We start from the raw sequence: 21,529 nt of genomic DNA, 5'->3' as shown, positions 1-21,529 counted from the left end.
CAGGTGGCTTGGAGGTCGGAGCGCTGAACTGGCAACGCTGCGTTCAGATCCAGTGAGCTGCCTGTGATTACGTTGAGGGTTTTCAAGTGAAGTGAACTGATGGGCTCAATCTGGTCACTGATGACTGCACAAAAAAACCATCACATTAAATTTGGTTCCGCACTTAATCTGGATAATTGCATCTTTGAAAATGAAAATATTGGATTGATCATCATGTAAAGAACATTACTCCAACATCCAGAGCTGCCCTCGACTGTGTGGATCAGAGGTGGCTCTCTGGTATCTGCTTTGTGGGCTCTACTCTGATGCGGAGGAATGTGGATTGCTTTGTGAGTGCTGCATGGATTCTTTATCTCATGACATGACGTGGATATCACAATCACGAAAAAACTTTGGAGAAATTACACTTAAACCATATTGCACACAAACTTCAAATTGTAACATTTATTAGTATTTATCTTGATTTTAACATTTTGCTAACTACTGCTCTAAACAATATCATTTTCAAGTCCACACAATTATTAAATAACGAATTTATATGATAGAAGCGTTTAGCATGTATACAAAATGAAATATGCTGCCTATATGGAGTACAGTTATAACATGTGATGTAAATTAAAGCCAGGCTCTGGCTTCATATTTAAAAACTGTAATTAATGTAATCAAGGCTGACTTAAACTCCAATGAAAGCAACCATTTGGTATACATTTTCAAGCAAAACATAATTGCCTAATTATATGATTATTAGAAAAAAATACGCAAGAATGTTTATGATACACTCTAACCTGAAGGCATGCAATTAAATTCTGGCAAGTGTGTCATGTTGGAAATGTGTCGTGCTCTACAGCTTTGCACCACCGCCTTCGGCTGCAACACACAGACACAACGCAGCTGTCACACACAGACACAACGAGGCTGACACACACAGACACAACGAGGCTGACACAGACACAACGAGACTGTAACACACAGACACAACGCAGCTGTCACACACAGACACAACGCAGCTGTCACACACAGACACAACGAGACTGTAACACACAGACACAACGAGACTGTCACACACAGACACAACGCAGCTGTCACACACAGACACAACGAGACTGTCACACACAGACACAACGAGACTCACACACACATACACACCGCGGCTGTCACACACAGACACAACGCAGCTGTCACACACATACACAACGCGGCTGTCACACACAGACACAACGCAGCTGTCACACACAGACACAACGCGGCTCTCTGTGTGACGTGTTGTCCATGAAGACGATCAGGAAAGGCAAACTGGTGAAGAGACGTGACTACAGGGAACTCAGAGGTGTGCTCATGGGGGTCCCGCCATGTGAACTCCTTGGCCTGCTACGCAGGAGGTCGTGCGTTCGATGGTGACCCCGACGCCTCCTGCTGTCTATTTGGAGTTTGCGTGTCTCTCTCCCCGTGGTCGCATGGATTTTTCTCCGGGTCCTTCGGTTCCCCCCACCACATTTAGGAGCATATGTTTAAGAGTATTTAGCTACTTCGTTGAGCTATCATTTGTGGTCAGGTCGCTTCTGAAAAAGAGCTTTTCAGTTGAGTGGGCTTTAACTAGTCAAATAAAAAATAGTTTAGTTTTCAAACCATGGGGGAGGTAATAACGAGGAGAGACGCAACACAGAGATGGAGATGCCAGAGGCAGGGAGGGACGGAGAGGAGGAAGTGAGAAGCGTCTGGATGCCTCCCGCGCACAACTAGAGACGGACGAGATTAGAAATGGCCCAGCGAGGAGTGTGTGGACACTGACTCACGAGAAGGGCCAGACGCTTGCACGGCGATAGAATCCCACTGAGCTGCTATATAATCTGACATCAGTGACAAGTGTTACCTGGACCAATCCTGGGCTCCTCCTTCGCTACCTGGACTCAACATTGTGGTGAAGTATGGGAAAACAACCCCTATCACTGATACGGCACGGGAAGGCCTTCATTCAGCAGTACAGGACAAAATCAACTATGCATTGAATACAGGACATGCACATTATGATAATGTTGTCAATACTCAAGCTTATAAAGCTCTGTATCTGCCATAACTGGTTTAACGGTGAAGTCGCAGGGGCAATATGGTGCCAGGCAGTCCCAATGATATCCCTCTATCGTGCCTGGGACCCAACATCACAGATCAGCTGGTACTTGTGGATCAATCCACCCAGTCTGCAATGTTCTGAATCTAAGTCTTAACCTAGCTCATGTATTGACTACCGGGTGAGTCTTTGTGATTGTGCTATATGAATTACATTTTGCTTCACGTGCTAGGTATCCAGTTGCTGATGAAGCTCCCAGGACGTGGATCGAGATGCAAGGCATCATGCTGAACACCACGAGGCACAAGCCACGCATCGGAGAGACGGGGTAGTTTCCCAGCTCACAGAGATCATGGAAATTCGGCAAAACTTGGTACTGTAGATTTTGGTAAACTAATGTTACATTTTGGCAATGGTGTTTCTACAAATTGTATGTCTTTATGAATAATATGTAACAACTTTAACATACTATAGTATTGCTGATGGTTTTTTTCTCCCTGTATTTGATGTCCTAATATCACATGATCAGAGTTGTGATACAGCTATCTATACGCAGTGATGGGGACACTTTAATTATATTGCAACATTCCACAGATTAAACAATATACCGTTAAACAAAGCATTGTCGTCATCCGCCGTTATCGATCCACTGCTGGACGAAGACCTCCTCAAATTGTAACCATCTCTCACGATCTTGCGTTGCAACAATCCATCGAGTGGCCACACACGGGAGGATTTCATCGCTCCATCTCTGCGGTTGTGCGTGCCCATGGATCTAATCCACTCCATCGTTAGCCTGCGTCACCAGCCTGCGTCCGTTCCTGCGTAGCGCCAAGCCCAGGCCCATTTAGATTTCTTAACTTTTCTTAACAGTCAATATGTGTGCCAACTTTCATTCCTACTGCTTGTAAAGGGATGGTGGGAAATGGATGGACCCTGTATTGTTTTTATTTCTAATATTTTAAAGTCCACCAGTATGTGGGCAAATGCTAAATACATCTCTACCAGCTGCAGATATGTTTTCATGTCTTGGGAACTTTTGGGAACTAGATGTTTTTTTTATTTTTCTCCTCCACTGGGGATCATTGGCAAAACATTCTGGAATGCATCAAAATTCAGCGCAGTTTTATTTATTTTGTCAATGCTGTTTGATGGTGCCTTGATGTGCCACTTCTTCAATGATTTCCTGGAGCCTCCCCTGGTCCTACAACAACAGTTGAGACAGCATTCTGCATTTTCATCAGGGCCAAATAATTGAAACCAGTTTACATGGCAAAAGATTGACCATCATATGAAACATTTCAATGAGAACATCAGCAATGGCTATGTCTTATTGCGATCTAAGTACAGCATTTTAGAGAAGAGTACACATAACACAAGTTATTATAATGCAGTACTTTATGCCAATATATACGTAGTCACCTTCACATAATCTGTGTTTTTTTTATAATTTGACGTAGTAAATATATTTATATTTTTGGGTGATAAGCCTTTTTAAAAACACAAGCATGCTGAAATTAAATAAAAGTGCATGGATATTCAACTGTGAATGTGCATGTGCTGAACAAATATACTGTTTTATATTGATGTCCTGGGTATAAATTTCAATGGAACTAAAATATGCATACATTAAACACTAAATCATGTTCAGTGCAGAATTCTCAGACATCCACCCAGCCACAAACATCCAACCCGAGAGGGATAATGGGCTCTGTGGACCCTGGCCAGGGATTAAACACATGGATGCACAACCATCAACCTGCTGCTCTCTTGTTTGTGATGTACTCTGACTCAGTCACTCTTTATAGGGCGTCATGCTTGTGCTGCATTGCTCTTGGGACCGGTAGTGTAGTGGTTAGTGCGGTGCACTATGAACTCGGCGACCCGAGTTCGATTCCCGATCACGGCCAACACCAGTGACGATTATCTGAACCGGTCCTGGGCCTCCCCTAGGTCGATTCAGCCTCAAATTAGTACCTGGTGCGGTGCGTAATCATCACCACTGGGGAGACAAAGGCGGTCGGGCGTGGTGCTGGCCACCCGCCCTCTCGTGTGCCGTGCCGGCCGTCATAGGTGCTCGCTCACAGCACTTGTCCCAACAGTCTATTCAGGCTATACGGGGGATCTTTGTATTTCCTGCGTAGCTCCCTGATGTGGTTTCAGGTTGTGCCAGGTGTTTGGATATTTCTTCAGGAAGCATTGGGAGCGAAACGTCAGGCATCATACCACACAACAACACCAGACAGGGTAACCCGAAAACAGAACCAGAGAGGTCAAATGCAGTCTAATTTAATTATGCTGAAAATAAATGAGCACTGTGTAGACTTTATTATCTCTATAATTTGGGTGGCAAGAAGGGCTGGGTTCAGCTCCTGATTCTGTGTGGGGTTGGAATCTTCTCTCCCTGTTCTGCATGGCAAAACAAATGCGTGCAATGTAACTGGTATTGGCCTAACATCCCAATGCTGAAATGTACCTGGACATTACTCAATTGAGATGACACGGATCGACACATCACCATCTGCTTTGAAAACTGGGCAAGAACCCTTTTGAAAGTATGAATGGAGACTCAGGCTTTGCTGGTTAAACGAGCGGAATAGTTACGATAGCATTAAAAATGGTATACTTTGCCGAGAAATAAGCATCACTTTGTCACGTTTAAGGCAAAGTGGTCACCTCTCACCATGCTCTCTGGGTCCTTGAGACGTGATGCTCCGAATGGCCTCAGGCACAGGAGCCCACCGCCTCCAGGTCGCCGCGTGACCACTGCGGCTGCCCCCCCAGCGAGCGATGGATGTCGCGTGCGCTCAGCAGCCCAGGCCGTGTCTCCCGACGCGGGCCCCACGTCTCCCATGACCTGCACGTCATCTTCATTGATGTCCCTCAGTGATATTGGCAAGCTTGTCGCTTGTAGACGGACATGAAAGAGAATCAGAATCTTTATTTATACTGGAGGAATCTGATGAGTCATGAAGCTCTTTTTTTACACATGTCCAGTAAGAGTGGGTGAGAAAGTTAAACAATTAAGCGGCGTTGCTATATTTCTCTGTTTTGTATAAGACAGCGATTTTGACATTGATTAATTTTGCAAGTGAAATTATTTGATTCGTTACGTATATCACTCGCCGTAGTTGCAGAAATAAAGATTCATTTCCAGTTAGCAACGTCTCTATCCTTGCACAAGCAAACACATGCGCACACGCTCGAATTAGTTCGACTGTTTACTTACACTGCTTTTGTCCGGTGTTTGGTTCCTTGAGACCAGAGTTGTAGATGATTTCAATATGCTCAGAGAAGGGCCTTAACATCTCCTCTTTGAGTGTACCCTTCTTCCACTTCCACATTATAAACTTGATGATTGCAAAGACAATAATCTGTTGGCAGCAGGAAAGAAAAAAAACTACTCATGTAACTTTAAGGGGACCAATAGGCCAATTATTGCCATGCCTGAGATTTTTTAAATAGTATTTTGCAATGTTGTGCCTCCAATTGTGCTGGCGGCATCAGGCAAGGAGATACGGAATGGATTCGGATCTCGCGCGGAAAAGTGCAACCCTCGGTGTTAGAGAACAGCCCACAGAAGTGGACACCAGAGAGATACCTCTGAGATGAATTTATGTGACCTCATATCTACAGAGACCATTCCTTCCCTCTCTGCTAATGAGAATCATGTTTGTTGCATGACAGCTACACCAATAGTTAATTCTCAAAACTGTTTTTTTTTTCAAATTAAGTGCAGGACCAAATTTAATTACGCCTGGGAAATTGTCCATCTGAGCACAATTACCATGTTTACACGGAATATACAAAAACCTAACGCTCTGAAACTTCCCATAGAGCTTTCAGATCACAATATTCAGATCTGTATATTGTTGTTACAAGATTGGCAATTAACTATTTTCAATGTTCCGTTCTGTATGAATAAATATATAAATGATCATTTAACTACTTTGGAAAAATGATTTATAAAATGACGTTTGAAAAAAAAATACATAGCAATAGTTACTGTACCAGTTACTATAATGTCTGTCTGTATGTGGCACTTCTTTCACACCGTACATAGCCAACCGTGCTAATCGAAGGTGTGGAGGAAGGAAAACAAATTAAACACAAAAATAAGTTCTAAATACAATTAACAGTGAGTATCATTATTATATTCATGATTTAACATATATTTTTAAAGAGAGGCAGTGCAACAAAGCAACCTAAATATTTCAGTAAAATTTTTGAAAATAATGTTATCCCTGAGATAACATTGATATCGACTTCCTGAATAAGACGAAAATGGAAAAAAACATAAATAAAATCGGTTACGTCTTTCAGAAACAAAATGCCACAATCAGTTTTGATCGTCCGCACTTGATGACTCACGAGTGACCAAACGAACACACGCCATTCTCAAAGCCAGACTTTGTCCTTTCACCTTCACCGGTTGGATCAACACAACCGACATGAGGAAGGTCGTCAGGAATCGAACGAGCCAGCGGTTGGCCTTCTCCGGGCCCCACTCCATGCTGTAGAGAATCGTGAAGAAGCCCGAGCTGAGGACAGCGAGGACGATGAGGCCCCATCCCACGAACCTGCAGCCACCCGGCCAAGGGCCCCTCCAGGAGCTCTTCTGGCCTGGGGGCCGCTCGCTCCCCGAGCGGCTGTTGCAGGAATATGAGCACGAGCACGAGGCTGACGGGCACCTCCACCAGGCTGCCGAGGAGGCTGATGAGGACGTCGGTGAGAGACAGCGGCCCCAGCGCGACCCCTCCGCCCGCCTCGCTGGCCGCTTGCTTCTTGCCGAACCACATGGCGTTGGCGATCATCATGAGGAAGAGCAGCGTGACGCAGCAGGAGATGCGATGCACGCGGGAGAAGTTCGTCTTGAATGGCCGAAGGACGACAGAATACCTACAACGAAAACGTTAACAAATGTGACTAAGCAATACGTGTTGGCTAGCTCGCAGATGTGTTCTAGAGTTTCTCTCCAAGTGTTGTTCGGCAAGACGAAGCTCTCCAGAGAAACGTCGGACATCGTGCTGCGTAGCACGTGGTACAGCCAGAGAACCCATCGGAGAGCTGCACAGCACAACCGCGACAACCTCCACAGTAACATGTATTGTTCCTGTAGTAATCTTTGAAGCCGTTGAAGACATGTGGAGCTTTAGAGGGATGACACTCAGGTGTGTGCATAATTGTATCGATGGAGCTCACAATGCCCATAATACATTTTTAATAACAGACTATACCTGCATGGACACGCTTTGGTGTTATGAGTCTAGATCTATTGCGCATCAGTCAATCAATATGTAAAAATATCTCTACAGAAGTGGTGGGCTTCAACTGACCACAGGTGCCCTTCTGTGAAATTGGTCTTGACGGCGTGCGAGGCCAACTTCTGGTTGGAGAAATGCGTGGAGTCGTCTGCCACCTCGAGCGTTTTGCCGCTCAGTCCAATGGTGATGTCTGTCTTCTTGGACATCTTGTCACGGAAGGTATACCTGAAATAAAAACATTGTACGAAGTAATACATGGCGATAATTACCTGTCCCTCGCAAAAACAGCGTGCAACATCCGACTTTCAAATGTCAATATCTTTTTTTTTTTACATTGCATTTATTATACCACGCAGATAAGATGATCATTTTGAACTATTCTAGATATTCCCGCAAGGCTGGCACACTTACTGGTGGTCATACATTGTTGTTGAGCGCAATCGCTTGCATCAGACACAGTCAATATCACATATTTTTGATTGACGCAGCCCATCTCTTCATGCCAACCAATCTTTACACCTCTAGACATTTGAGTGGCAACTTCCACTGGGTACCTGGCTGAGATGTTTTGTATTTGCAGAGGCCGTGATACTTTATTCACATTTGCTGGTGCAAGTATACCGATATTCATCACTCACACAACACTTTGAGGCTCCTCATGCAGTACTAATATACAGTTGTATATGTTAAGAGCTACTTGCTAAAATGCACCATATAAGGAATAATTATTCACTTCCACCATTCAAGTAATTGTCATGATTTGGATTTGATTCAACAATGCTATTTCCCATTGTGGTGGACATTTGTGGAAGGCGCCTTACAAATAAATGTAAATAATTATGCAGAATGGATATGATATGCAGAAGATATCATTCTATTCGTCCCCCCCGTCCCAACGTATATCCCGGTTATGCTGTCACCATAACTTCACCCCTTTCGCAATCAGCACGGACCAGAATGGTGAAGTATGGTCAAACAAATCCCACATGGCATAGGGAGGCCTTCATCCAGCAGTGGATCGGCAAAGGGATGTAAGTAAATAATGAAATGGTTAAGTGCAGCTATTCAACAAAACACTTACAACACAAGCTTCTATGAGTCTGTTACTGGACAAATGTTCAGGCAAAATCATTAACGCTGACAGCCGTATCGTGACCCTTCTTCTTGTGTGGTCAACAAAGCCGCAAGTGACAACACTGAGTGTTTGCAGACTAAATGCATACTGCAGTAGATAATCACATGCCTTTCATGAAGAGAAAGTTGTCAATAAATGATAATACAAGCATAAAGAATGATTTTCATACTGTACACAATTAAAACAGCACTTGGTGATATAAAAGGCCAAACAATGTATCTCACACATTTCTTTTTTGCAAATCCAAAACAGAAACTTCGCTGACATTCCAGGGGACGGTGTGGCCGTCGCAGCCCAGCCAGATTCTCATGCACGTGGGCTTGCCGCTGCAGTGTGGCATTGCAAATATGAAGTTGTACACTTGTTTCCTCTTGAATTCCTGGTGATAGCACAACAATTTCACACTCGGTAACAGCATGCAAAGTATTGATGGTATAAATGACCCTAGGTTTTCCACTATATGTTTTTACAAAATCCAAATGATGTAGAGAGGTTATTTTTTTGTTTTACATAACGGTGTACCTAAAAGCGTAATCATAATATGAACCACATTGTTTTGACATTGTTAAGTGATACAAAAGTACTGTAGGCATATTCACTGTATACATTTGTAATGAGCAACGTGGTTACCTTCAGCAATGGGTGGGAGAGCTCACAAACTCCAGAATCAAACTTTGCATAATGAAGGATGAAAGAAACAGGCGACGTTGTACGGCCGCTTGCTTTGTTGCTTGTCGCAATTCTGAGGAGCAGTTTACACGAGCACTTGTCCGTTTCGTCAAAAAGGCACAAAATCGTATTCTGCGAGGAGGAAGTTGTTTTGTACGTTAAATATCCGAGCAGAGCAAAACAGCACGTGCAACACATTATATAAACACTGCGCGAGATACATCAGAGGGACGCAGCTTGAAACACGCCAGGATATGAATACCCTGGGCACTTATTTAAAGTGGACGGATATGAATGTGATGAAGTAAAGAGGTGGTGGATGAGAGTGGATGGAGTGCTCTCGTGAAGCTCAACTCGACAATGAGCACCGACTGGCAATGTCTTTCAAAAATTACCTGGAAACATTCCTGCTATCACATACGAAACAGATACATGGACACTGATGAAAAAGATGGGACTAAAGGTCAAACGTGTGCAAAGATGCATGCAGAGATGGCATTCTTGGGATTAAATTGAGTGACATAATGAGGAACACATGGATTGGCGAACACATGCAGGTTAGAGACGTAATTTTGACTGTTGAAGAAAATAACTCTGTTTGGACAGGACGACTGGCGGTCGAGAATAAACCCCGCGTGGCAGGCACAGGAAGGGAGTACAGCTGCTGCGTGGTGTGTTGATTCGCAGGGCCGTGAAGGATCGTGGTGGCTTGGGGAAGCATTCATCTTGCAAGGGATTAACTCGAGCTGATGATAATTATTACATTGTCGCACATCAAGTCACGTCCTGTAGAATGCTGTAGGAATTGCACTCGCTTTGTGATTGTATTTTATAAATGTGTTACAGGCACAGGTGATTAAAAGGCTCAGGTGCAACGGTTATCTTGGTCACACGTGGAGTCATATCTCAACTAAGCTACGGAATCAATCATTACATTACAGTGTATACACATCTAGAGACAGATCATGCACCATGGGCAGAGATGTTGAACGTGTTGGGCGTGCATAGTTTTTGTTAGGAGAAACTGCGTTGAGTCAAATGCTGTCCTAACATCACTGCTTTATAACCCCTTCTTGTAGCAATATTATTACTTCTAAGCCCTAGAAGTCCATATTATTTGGCAAGACAATTAACAATGTGCTGCACTGTGTGTTAAAATATTTGCCCTGTGGAATTTAAAACTGACTCATGAAGTACAATGGAAGTTGAAAATGTGTGATATTATAATATTCAACATTTCACCATTCCAACTTTTTTAGCTTGTGCCATCTGTTTGCAATATAAAGTAGATGGCCTTTAAATTTTTTACTGCGCCAGTGTAACATTTTTTATTATTTGAGGTCATTGGTTGATATATTTAACCCCAACTAACCTGAATTTAACCCAAAAAATGTCTGAAATTTATTGGCCAACCTAGTTTTATTGTCTGACTTCGTGGGTCTCATACTAAGAATCTGTGGACATCTTTGAAAAAGTGCTTTATAGCACATCGGATTGCTCCAGGATATATAAATATTCTGATTCTGAGAATGGTATATTTGGCCACACTGGGTAAAAATTGGTGAAAGTAATGCATATCAAACTTATGTGACGAGACAACATGGATTTCAATGTCACTCTTAGTTCACCACAGCTCCGGGGCTAGCGGTGACACTTTTTTTTGATAACTATATTAATTTTATCCATTAGTCAAGTATTCGCACAGATAACCGATAGAGTAATGGATGTATTGTACTTAAATCATTGGATATCTCAGCTATAAGTGCGTGTAACATGTACAGGCTTTGAGTTAATCCACTGCAGATTAAGGGGCTCCCCACACCCCAGTGTGTGTCGTGACGGTTATTGTGGCCTGGTGGGTGATGGAAGTGGAGATGTGCCAGTCGAGAAGCCCCATGGCAATGTGGTGACACATTGCTGTGGTCACCAATCCAAGCAACATGCAGCCGCCTCATTTCTGCTTAGTTTCCGAGATGAGCCGAGGTTGCGTGCATTTTAGGCTACTTGGTCACAGGCAAATACAGACATCAAAACTGTTCTGATGATTATCAAGCACATTAAACAAGCTGTGGAGTTTGTACCTTTTCATTATCTTTCTCATCCGCCTTCCTTGCCCACAATAAAACCAACAAGTAGAGCAGAACAATCATTATGACAGTGGAAAACACGGCACCATTTGACACCAGGTCAAATTTTGAGAAGACGGTGGAGAAATCGATGGCGTTTGGAGTCAGGAATTCCGCCCCCACAAAGACCTTTTCCTTGCCAAAGTTGACACGACTGTCAGGTTTAAACTCACACACAGTGCTGTGCACTGTAGTGCTAGGATGGACCTGCAACACAATATGCATTCGTGTGGATGTATCACTGCCACGAAGACTGGTTAACATTGCAGCATTCTCATGGACGAATGCAATTTCTTTTTAAAGCAAACAAAACTGAATGCAGAATAAGCATTCTTTTACAACAATATTTATCACAGTAATAATAACAACGTGTTTGTAATAGCAGGCGTAGAACTGGTAACAACATTTCAAATGTAATCAAACCTAGCACAGTAGTGACTAAATTTTGTAAATGTTCTCATTCATGCATTGAAATCTTAAGACATTTTCACACTTGTTTTTGGACGATTCGTATTCTACCGTGAGAGGTTGTTGTGCTTAACTTTATATGTTGATGTTTGCAGCATTACCTAGTCCGGTAATTAAAAAACATTCAATAGTACAACTTGAATTTTGGTTCAAATTCGTCGCTGCAGTATAAACATGCATTCTTTATAAATAGTCATTGCTCTCCATATCCTTAATTTATAACCAGACACGTGAACCGACCCAATGCAGATCTGTTCTGAAAAATAAATGATTACATAAAGGAGTACAGTACGTAACAATGTAACGAATTGGCATGTTCTGTTTACGTGACATACCTTACTAATTGGCTGTGTCGGGTGGTAGCGGGTTTAACGACACATTTATATATTTACTCGATCTAACCCAAAAACACTGTATTATGGATGATATTGGTCGCGAAAGCCTACGTGTTAAACTGACATAGCGATGTGTTCACTACTTCTCTCGAATTGCTAACACACATAATACATACGATGTTGTACAATCATTGTTTGTGAATGACGACTCACACGTGCCAAGGCATAGCTCCATTGGTTATGGTCACTGTCCCATATTTTGCAGGCAGCTGTCCATACATTCAACTTGACAGACCCACTACTTCCTACATAACCAGGATGCAACACAACATAAAACGGCACAGTATCGATGTTATATATCAAAACAGAAACAAAACACATCGCATTTGGAGAGATATCACGACATCCCGTCCCTACAGTTGTTTGGAGGATTATGCCTTAGAAGTAATGTTCCATAAAAAGTAAATTTCCTGTGTCCCTTAAAAAGTCAATTTCCTGCTCAAGTAAACATTGAGACGGTGCTCATATTCTCTTCACCGCCCTGAGCCATTGGTGGAAATTACACATCACTATGGCAGGGCTGAGTCTATCCATAGGACAACCACCGTTGACTTCCCCACAACGTGGTAACCATTTTATTAACCCCAGAGGGATGATGGGCCGAGTCAACCCATAACCAGGATTTGAACTCATAAGCATCGGATTGCAAGCCACTCGCTCTGCCGCTGAACCACCTAGCCAGATTGAGACTGTGAATAAAAAGTGAAAGTGCTTCTTGGGGCATGAACCTGGCTGTCAAGAAATCCAAGGCACCACAACCGGTGTGGCCACGTTCATGCACACAGTAGTTCCCCAGGAATTTGTGGGGCTAAATTACTGGCAAAGGAATGTGACCATTAATTCACCATGCCATGAACATGTAAACATGACAGCAGGCTGTGCAGGCTGGGTACTAAAGGTGAAGATGCTAGAGGTCACAAAGCTATCTTTAAGTTAAGTCCCGGTATCTGGGTCAAATTTACCACCCACAGTGCACAAAGGAACACAATATTACCCAGTATTACCAATAACCTCGTCTAGGGACCATTTGTGGACAAGCAATATGCACATAAATAAAGTTAAAATGTATATGCATGTTATTTTCAGGCTTAGATAATACTAAAATCTCTGAATCTCAATACTTTTTCACAAGGGTTTTGTTTGGGATGTTTGCCAGAATCCTCGTTGGGTATTCATGTGCAGAATGAAAGAAAACGCAATAAAACCTGCAAAAAGACTAAAGTTAGCACTACACATATTGGCAATGCCACAATATGTAAGAGAGCCTCTCCTTACTATGAATGGCATTAAGCCAACAAAACAAAGCCTGTAATGTGCCATCACAAACGATAACATAGTCTCATATTTAATGTGGAACAGATATACAAATACACTTACTTTACTGTGCAAAAATTAGAAAAAAACATCGTGAACTTTTGTGACAGATGACAACGCTATCTTCACGTGTAGCCTTTGTAGATAACACGGAGTTATTACGCATTTCCCGCACAATGCTCACCGTTGTGCCGAAGGCCAATGTAATACTCGCCAGCTTTCGTATCGCTGCTGGGGATAAAAAAGTGATTTGGTCTGTGGTCCTGAACGTCACTCGTGTTGTTCCTTGAGGACAAATCTTCATCAGTGGCCACTGCATTTAGCTGAATCATGAAGTGGTGGTCATATGTTATAGGGTCCAGTCCAGGCAACCTGCCTTGCCATACTAAAATCTCAAGCCCTTCCACTAGGCTGTCACTGGAAAGCACTTCCATTATCACTGCCGTCCCAGGCTTGTGCACAGTAAGCTTCTTAACGCAAACCGTTTCGTTGTGCTTGAGGAAAAAGTCGATCTCCTGTCCTGCTGCATCTCCATTATTGGCCACGGTGATTGTGGCAGAGGTTATGTTTAAGTCCTTCTGTGTGGCGGACACGTGTAAGCTGGCCACCGCACTGTTTGGCGCAGCGCCATTGTTGGTCGTCAGTGGATCTGATTTGAAAGACCAAATCTTCAGGAAACAAAAACATCAAATTAATATAAATGCAATTACTTCACCCGTTTTATGTGTAGTTGTTGAATAATCTCTTTTGAACTGCATTTCCAAGTGAAACTTATCTTATATTACGTTATGCTGCTGTGTGTGGATTTTTATACGTCACTTAAAAAACTCCCCATTTATTGTGATTTTAATACATATGGTTACAGATGTGGATGCAAAGCAGACGATGGTACTTTGAAATAATTACTCTTCCTTAAAAATTCTACCGTCATAGTCACAGAATGTGACTTGTAATAACATTACTTGCCTATTTCATCAAGTATTGTGATGTCACCGTTGTGTATTACGTATCCTGGTATCTGTACATTCTGTGGTGCTTAGTTTCGGCTGCGTGAGCACTCTGAGCCAGAGCTGGCTCCAGCTGCTCTTGGATGGGGGGCTGGGGGGGGGGGCAGTGAAGCCGTCGTGTGGGGGCACCGTGACAGTGACTTGGGTGGCCGAAAGCGACATCTGGTGGTGCATGGCTCACCCCAGCTTCCCATACTATTGGCCCTGCTCTCAGCTATGCTCTAACATTGATATTCAATTGCATCACGGAGTACATTTGGTAGACTGCAGTTATATACATATACAATACGATTTCTCTGTTAACACGGGAAACCCATTTAGGGTTTAGAAACTCATTTCATGGAGGGTAAAACTTTGGGATATTTTACCAATCTGGATTTTCAGTGTTTGAGAGAAAACATGAGTTTCTGGATACAATCTGTATGGGAAAACACTTGAAGGAAGGTCAGATATTATTTTGCTGTACTGCCTTCTATAAGTACAATACATCATTGCTCTGAAGGTGGGTTTCTTAAATCGCACCACCTCTGTCCATCCAACAGTATAAATTGGAACACCATAGTCAGCTAAGTGGCAGGCTGCGTGTGGTGGTGTGAAGTGTGGGTACTTCCACCTTTGCAAAACATCTGGCCAGCGTGGAAGAGTAGGCCAAATACACTCCAGAAGGGCTCTCTAGAGCTCCCTCTAGCGGAAGTCCGTCTGACATCATTGGTGGGATCAACGATGCTCATCCAACGCTGCCCAGAGGTGACACTTGAAACCGAATCACGACGGTGTTTCTCACTTCTCTATACCTGAACGTTGACCTTGTCTGTGGGCTGCACCGTGCCAGTTGCATTCACGTTGGGCTCCAGGGAGGCTTTCGCCTCCACCGTCTCCCAAGATGCATCAAACAATTTAGAACCGGCGATCGTCTGTATCTCCGCTGAGACGGGGCCGGCACTTAAGGAGACTGGCTTTTCTCCTGGCACAGCCTTTTTAGTGTGCAGCTTCCCCACCTGCAGCAAGGTGTTGAACAGGTCGTCAAAGCCAGCGTTCTGTGGACAACAAAACATCATCACCGTTGCGTAGATATTTACGGCCGTGCTGTGAAGCTCTCCGATGTCCCTTCTCGTTGTAGCGCCCTTGTTGTTCTCACCATCGCCTCGTTCGTCGTGCCAGATGTCACCGGAAATTACACAGCTGAAATCTGACCATATTCTTTGGGTCTTTCGGTAAAGTCAGCTACGACGTTTCGATCGCAACACAACCGTTTGTGTTGCGATCGAAACGTCGTTGTTGTTTTGTTATTGTCTTTGAACCTATCTACGTGACTTTACCGAAAGACCCAAAGAATATAAATGCCTGCAGTCACAAAAGCTTTAAGTCAAGGTTGAAATCTGACCTCCAAGCTCTGGTGTGAGACCACTCGTGCAGTTTGACATTGGATGTGTGAATGTGAGTGCCCCCAATTATAGGTGGTGCCATCCTCAATGCTCACGTGTGTCCTGTGTTCTAGAATCACGGCTGGCATCGCATAACAGTAGTTTCACGCTTTGCATGTTGGAACTAAATTATTCCAATTTTCCACAATGTGTAAATGCAATGCAGCAAAGGTGAACGAATTAACCATGGGGGCAGTGTTGCTCTCGCTTTACCTATAAGCTATGTTGCTTCTGTGATGTTGTGTATTGAGAACTAACGGCGACTGTATATGACTTAAATACTAATGCAGTGGTACCTTTGACTGTAGATAACATCCACTTGTACCACCTCAGAGTAATAATGTTGGATAGAATAAGAAATGAAGTGATTAGAATAAACTTAAAAATCGATTGACTAATCATAGACAATTGTGGAACTCACGCCACGCCATGCTGTCGTCATTCCAGAAGAATTCCACCAAACAGGAATCCAGAAAAAAAAGTGGCGACGCGAGTGGAAGATAAGAGACGCAGAGGACGACAGAGAAGAGACGGATTGGCGGAGTGGAGGAGGAGGAGGAGGCAGTGGGGTGAAGAGGAATGCCGTGGGAGCAGGCGGGGTGTGATCGCCCACAAGGGTGGACTTCTGCTTGCGATGCACCCAGTGGCCTGTGCCAAGGGACTGGATTGGAAGAAGAGGAAGGAGGAGCAGAAGGGGAACACTCATCGTAAGACATGTCGAGCTGTCGTCGAAGGTGTATCCAGCACGCACCACGTGCATGCCCCCTGCAGGTTCCGCTTGAGAGCCATTCGCTGGGCTCCTGTTGGAATGCTGCGTCGAGGAGAGGGATATTTCCAGAGCACCTCCAACCACACGCAGCACGTCTGTCAAAACACCTCCCATGAGCTCACAGCGTAAATAATTGTCTAACCCTACAATGATCCATCAGAGAGAGATTTTAAACAAGCGCGCCTCGTGAACTCGTAACGTGGCAATGTGAAGCAATGCAGAGTGCTTCCTATTACCATCAGACACTTTCAGCAGGCTGGCTTTCCCCACGTGCACGAGCCTCTCCATTTGTTCCACGGCAGTCTTAGCTCCTTGAACAATGGCATTCTTAAAAGTCACAAAGGAAATGCAGAAACATCCACTGACAAAGTTTAATTTAAATAAATATTCAGATTAATATAGCACGCTATTAAATGTAAGAATTAAGAGTTTTACAGTTTTAAACGTTTCGTGGTGTTAATTTACGAGGGTTATAAATCAGACGGCCTGTGAGAGTTGCTTACCATGCTGTCGACTGTGAATGCAGACGGAGACATTGCCAGGGCTCCGAGCGAGTTCGTGTATTGCAGAACCTCATTCACATTATTCATTGGCACAGTTGACGTCATCAGCGATTCTATAAGCTTTGCTGTCACCTTTTAAAGATGGAAAAAAATCGAAGAAATATACAAAGCACGTTTTTCAAAGCAAGATCTAATTATAGAAGCGGAGGGGCAGCGTGATAATGCCACTCGTGAAGAAGCAGTGGAAATGTCCCCGTTTTAAAATCATTTCAAACGGAGCTCTTGAGACTGCACTGTGTAAATATAACAGCGAGCTCAGTCTCATATTACATATCATTACCATTATGTACCGAACATTAGCTGTACAGTACAATACTAAATATTTGAATCGTATATATTCGACACTAAACCACAATTAGCTCAACTTAAAATCACGCAACCTGTTCGTCTCATCCAGACACCACTACAGAACGTCATTAAATATTGAATGCGACAGATTAGGGGCCATCCATTGAGTACGTACGCATGGAGGGGGGAGGGGGGTTAACCCAAATGCGTTCGCTTGCGTATGGGGGGGGGGGCGGGGGGTGAAGCCTCGATAATAATAATTTGTCTACATCGGCCTTCAAATGAGCCACAGTTCAGTGTCTCTAGCTGTCAGACAAGCACCAGCGGGAGAAGTGGGACTGTGGGAGAGGTGTCACTTGCATGCCACCGTGCCCCTGACTGCAGCTGTCACGCAGCTCAGCGGTGAGTCTGACATGGCGGCCTGCCCCATGGGTGATCACACGTCCCTCAATGTCGCCTCACTGCACACTGCCGCTGGCTCAGGATGTTAGATGCTCAGGATGTTAGATGCTCAGGATGTTCGCTGCTCAGGATGTTAGCTGCTCAGGATGTTAGATGTCGCGGTGCTCTGCTCGTGCTGCTGCTGGTGCTGAAATCAACTGTCCGTCACTTGCACAACCTGAAATGATCAGGCGCGCATGTCCCGTGTGTGGCGTGTGCCACTCGTCCCAGGCCAGTGCGAATCGACACCAGCGCATCCACACTGCTGCTGACTCTTCTGGCAGTGAGAACAACCAAGAGCTGCATGATGATGATGAGGAGGAGGCCAGCGACGCTGCAGCTAACGCTGCTGTGCCTCAGCCTGACACTGCCTCAGCCTGACACTGCTTCAGCCTGACACTGCATCAGCCTGACACTGCTTCAGCCTGACACTGCATCAGCCTGACACTGCTTCAGCCTGACACTGCTTCAGCCTGACACTGCCTCAGCCTGACACTGCTTCAGCCTGACACTGCTTCAGCCTGACACTGCATCAGCCTGACACTGCTTCAGCCTGACACTGCATCAGCCTGACACTGCTTCAGCCTGACACTGCTTCAGCCTGACACTGCATCAGCCTGACACTGCTTCAGCCTGACACTGCTTCAGCCTGACACTGCCTCAGCCTGACACTGCTTCAGCCTGACACTGCTTCAGCCTGACACTGCATCAGCCTGACACTGCTTCAGCCTGACACTGCTTCAGCCTGACACTGCCTCAGCCTGACACTGCCTCAGCCTGACACTGCTTCAGCCTGACACTGCTTCAACCTGACACTGCCTCAGCCTGACACTGCCTCAGCCTGACACTGCCTCAGCCTGACACTGCCTCAGCCTGACACTGCTTCAGCCTGACACTGCTTCAACCTGACACTGCCTCAGCCTGACACTCCCTCAGCCTGACACTGCTTCAGCCTGTTGACGGAATCCCGACAACACGTGACCTGTCCAACTGCGTTCAGTCGGAGTTTGAACCGAGCGGACACGAGACAAACTTTTTCAGGGTACGCAACTGATCGTTTCTGCGTGGATTAAATACCGGCCGGAGGGGTCACATTTTTGCGTACGTGCTAAATGGATGGCCCCTTAGCTAACATGTTTTTAGATTTGCAAGCTTGCACCTCCTTGACAGCGTTCCCGTCCGCTACTGTGTGCAGCAGAGTGGACGTGAGCACGGTGACAGTAGCCGGCAGCAAGCTGTCGCTCCTCTGCACCATGCTCTCGATGAAGCCGCCCAGAGCGAGCAAGCCCCTCGTGTTGTTGATCAGCTCTTGCATAGGAGGGCTACGAACCTGTGGAAATAAAAACAAAACAAAGTTCTAACACGTAGTAGTCGTAGGCTTTCGCGAACAGCATTATTCATAGTAAATGTGTTCTTTGGGGTTAGATTGTGTAAATATAAACGTGTCGTTAACCCACGACCACCCAACACAGCCAAACAATTTACTCTGCAACACAGCGGTGTGCTGAGCGAGTAATTGACACGTTTTGTTGACGTGACAAGCCTTACTAGTTGGCTGTGTCGGGGGGTGGTGGTGGTGGGTTAAGGACACGGTCATATTTATGCGATCTAACCTAAAAACCTTTATTATGAAATCAAGTTCTGCAAAACTACCCTGATAGGAATCAGAGTGGACATCGCTTCCAGGCAGTGAGGGCCATGTGACCATACTTCACCGCTCTGGGCAGTCGGGGTTGGTGAAGTTGTGGGGAGTACAGAGTCACAATGAGAGTATCTGCACGAGCTCACAATGCTTAGGAACCAAGCACTAGCCAGGCTCAAACCTACTGAGCTTCTGAAGTCTAATGGGACAGGGTGCAGATTGATCTGAAAATTGGGAATTGCCATTTTTGTTAGCACGAAAACTCATTAACCTTCATGGGGCAAACATCAACATATCCACGTGAAAGACTATAAATTGTCCTTAAATGTGCCCAAATCCCAATGTTAAAATCAAAATGTCTTGTACCTGAACATAGACAGCAACCTTCGTGCACTGCCCGACGGCGTCGCACACTGCGGCCAGCAGCGTGAGCCGCCCGCCGGCGTCGCCCCGAGGGAGCAGCAGCTGCGGGGTGAGGCTCAGGTGGGAGCTGCTGAGCAGCTGCTCGAGCCGGGCCCCCTTGAGCCACCACCACTCGTACGCCAAGTCGCTCGCACTGCCGCTGCTGGCGCTAAGCCAGCCCTCGCACCGGAGCTGGAAGCCTGTGATGCCCGCCAAGCCTTGTGCAAACAAAGATTAAGACAGATATTCGTCACCGTCTGTAACCGTGAGCAGGCATCGAACTCGGTTGGCCGGGTTCGTGGTGCAGCGTGCTAACCACTGTGCCACCGCTCCCAGCCTGTGCTGCGAGTGTACACAGCACAGGCCTCACCTGCGGTGGGCTCGCTGGAGCAAGAGCCGTTGTACGGAGAGACACTGGTCACGAATCTATAGCTCGCCTCCGTGGTGACTGCTCCCTGGGCAGAGACAGACACTGTGGATGTGTAGTGCGTTCTCGTCTCGAGGGCATCGGGAATGAGTGCCAATCCTTGCTCGTGAACGCCTGCAAAAGGAAGACGCGCATTACTTTGCTGCGTAGAAAGATAAAACGGAAAACAATCAGTGAGTGATGTTGAGTGATGTGAGAAGTTGTAAACTTGAATCTGTATGTGATAGGCAGTTGTGACAAGAAAAAATTAAATAAGTAAACTATTAGTGGTGTTTAATCTCCAGAATTGTCAATCATAATACTCTGATAGTATGTGCATTGTTTTTAAAACTGATTGGTCCACACCAGAGACAGCTTTCTTTCGAGCCTCGTCTCAAACGGTGTTAGACCAGAGGACGCCAAAAGGCCTTATCAGAATATGTTTTTTGTTTGCATTCTGACCACAAGTATTGAGATTAATGCAAACATGATTCCTTGTAAAAGGTTTCAGTTTGGTGTTTTAACATCTTAACACCTGTTTTGTTGCCATAAAAAAGGAGAAAACATATGATCATATTTTGGTACTGGCAAAGGAGGTCCCATGATGAAGTTCCTTGCTGTTTAAAATTATAGTAAAGAACAGATGCGGTAAAAGCCACAATTCCGCATTATAGAAATGGCTTACAATCTGTAAAAAAACATTCAAGTGGTTGCGTTGTTGGAGAATTAATACAATCATCACCTGTAGAAGCAATTTCCTCCAAGTTGCTAATTATCTGTTGAGCCTTCAGTGTCCAAGAAAAGGCCAAATCTTTAGCTCCCCCGCAGTTCATGCACACCACTGATAGTGAGAGTGATTCTGAAGTGGCCACCCGATCCTTGCAGTTGTCATCGCACCTGCCAAGCAAACACTCCCTATGAGCTCACCCTGTACACAGACGTTTTCGTGAGCACATCAAAGTACGTCACTCATTTTTCAATGGCAAACATATCTTACAATGAGACACTCCATAATACGTATCGAGACTCGTCTCTGCTTTCACAGCTTCTCCACATCTAACACGCAACTTTTGTATAGATTATAAGACAAATACAATTGTTCCCACAGAGGCGTCACACGCACCCCTTGCTGTAATGATAATTTCAACTTG

The 21,529-nt window shown here is 44.8% G+C and overlaps 1 protein-coding gene across 5 annotated transcripts in view; it reads right to left on the bottom strand.

Moving 5' to 3' along the window:
• Window positions 1-424: 424 nt before the first annotated feature.
• Window positions 425-21,529, bottom strand: part of LOC133350090 (polycystin family receptor for egg jelly-like) — a 29,455-nt gene continuing 8,350 nt past the window's right edge. The window contains exons 8-26 of one of the 5 annotated variants that reach the window (XM_061564097.1): window positions 21,121-21,275; window positions 20,343-20,513; window positions 19,937-20,190; window positions 19,088-19,258; window positions 17,140-17,271; window positions 16,873-16,963; window positions 16,619-16,731; window positions 15,238-15,480; window positions 13,621-14,104; window positions 12,276-12,367; window positions 11,215-11,466; window positions 9,095-9,265; window positions 8,689-8,843; window positions 7,402-7,554; window positions 6,489-6,964; window positions 5,295-5,439; window positions 4,749-4,972; window positions 1,902-3,269; window positions 425-1,870 (exon numbers count right to left, since the gene is read on the bottom strand). In XM_061564097.1, coding sequence (XP_061420081.1) covers window positions 5,354-5,439; window positions 6,489-6,964; window positions 7,402-7,554; window positions 8,689-8,843; window positions 9,095-9,265; window positions 11,215-11,466; window positions 12,276-12,367; window positions 13,621-14,104; window positions 15,238-15,480; window positions 16,619-16,731; window positions 16,873-16,963; window positions 17,140-17,271; window positions 19,088-19,258; window positions 19,937-20,190; window positions 20,343-20,513; window positions 21,121-21,275 — 3,199 coding nt within the window. In that variant the 3' untranslated portion in view covers window positions 425-1,870; window positions 1,902-3,269; window positions 4,749-4,972; window positions 5,295-5,353. Of the gene's footprint in view, window positions 3,270-4,741; window positions 4,973-5,294; window positions 5,440-6,488; window positions 6,965-7,401; window positions 7,555-8,688; window positions 8,844-9,094; window positions 9,266-11,214; window positions 11,467-12,275; window positions 12,368-13,620; window positions 14,105-15,237; window positions 15,481-16,618; window positions 16,732-16,872; window positions 16,964-17,139; window positions 17,272-19,087; window positions 19,259-19,936; window positions 20,191-20,342; window positions 20,514-21,120; window positions 21,276-21,529 lie in introns of those variants that run through there. The other 4 variants (XM_061564099.1, XM_061564096.1, XM_061564095.1 and 1 more) reach the window with 4 other exon arrangements.

This window comes from Lethenteron reissneri, chromosome 32 (assembly GCF_015708825.2).
Source record: "Lethenteron reissneri isolate LAM-NWPU_2019-01 chromosome 32, ASM1570882v1, whole genome shotgun sequence".
NCBI classification, from domain to species: domain Eukaryota; kingdom Metazoa; phylum Chordata; class Hyperoartia; order Petromyzontiformes; family Petromyzontidae; genus Lethenteron; species Lethenteron reissneri.
Note: the sequence above shows the minus strand (reverse complement) of the source record. Positions and strands in the feature narration are given on the sequence as shown.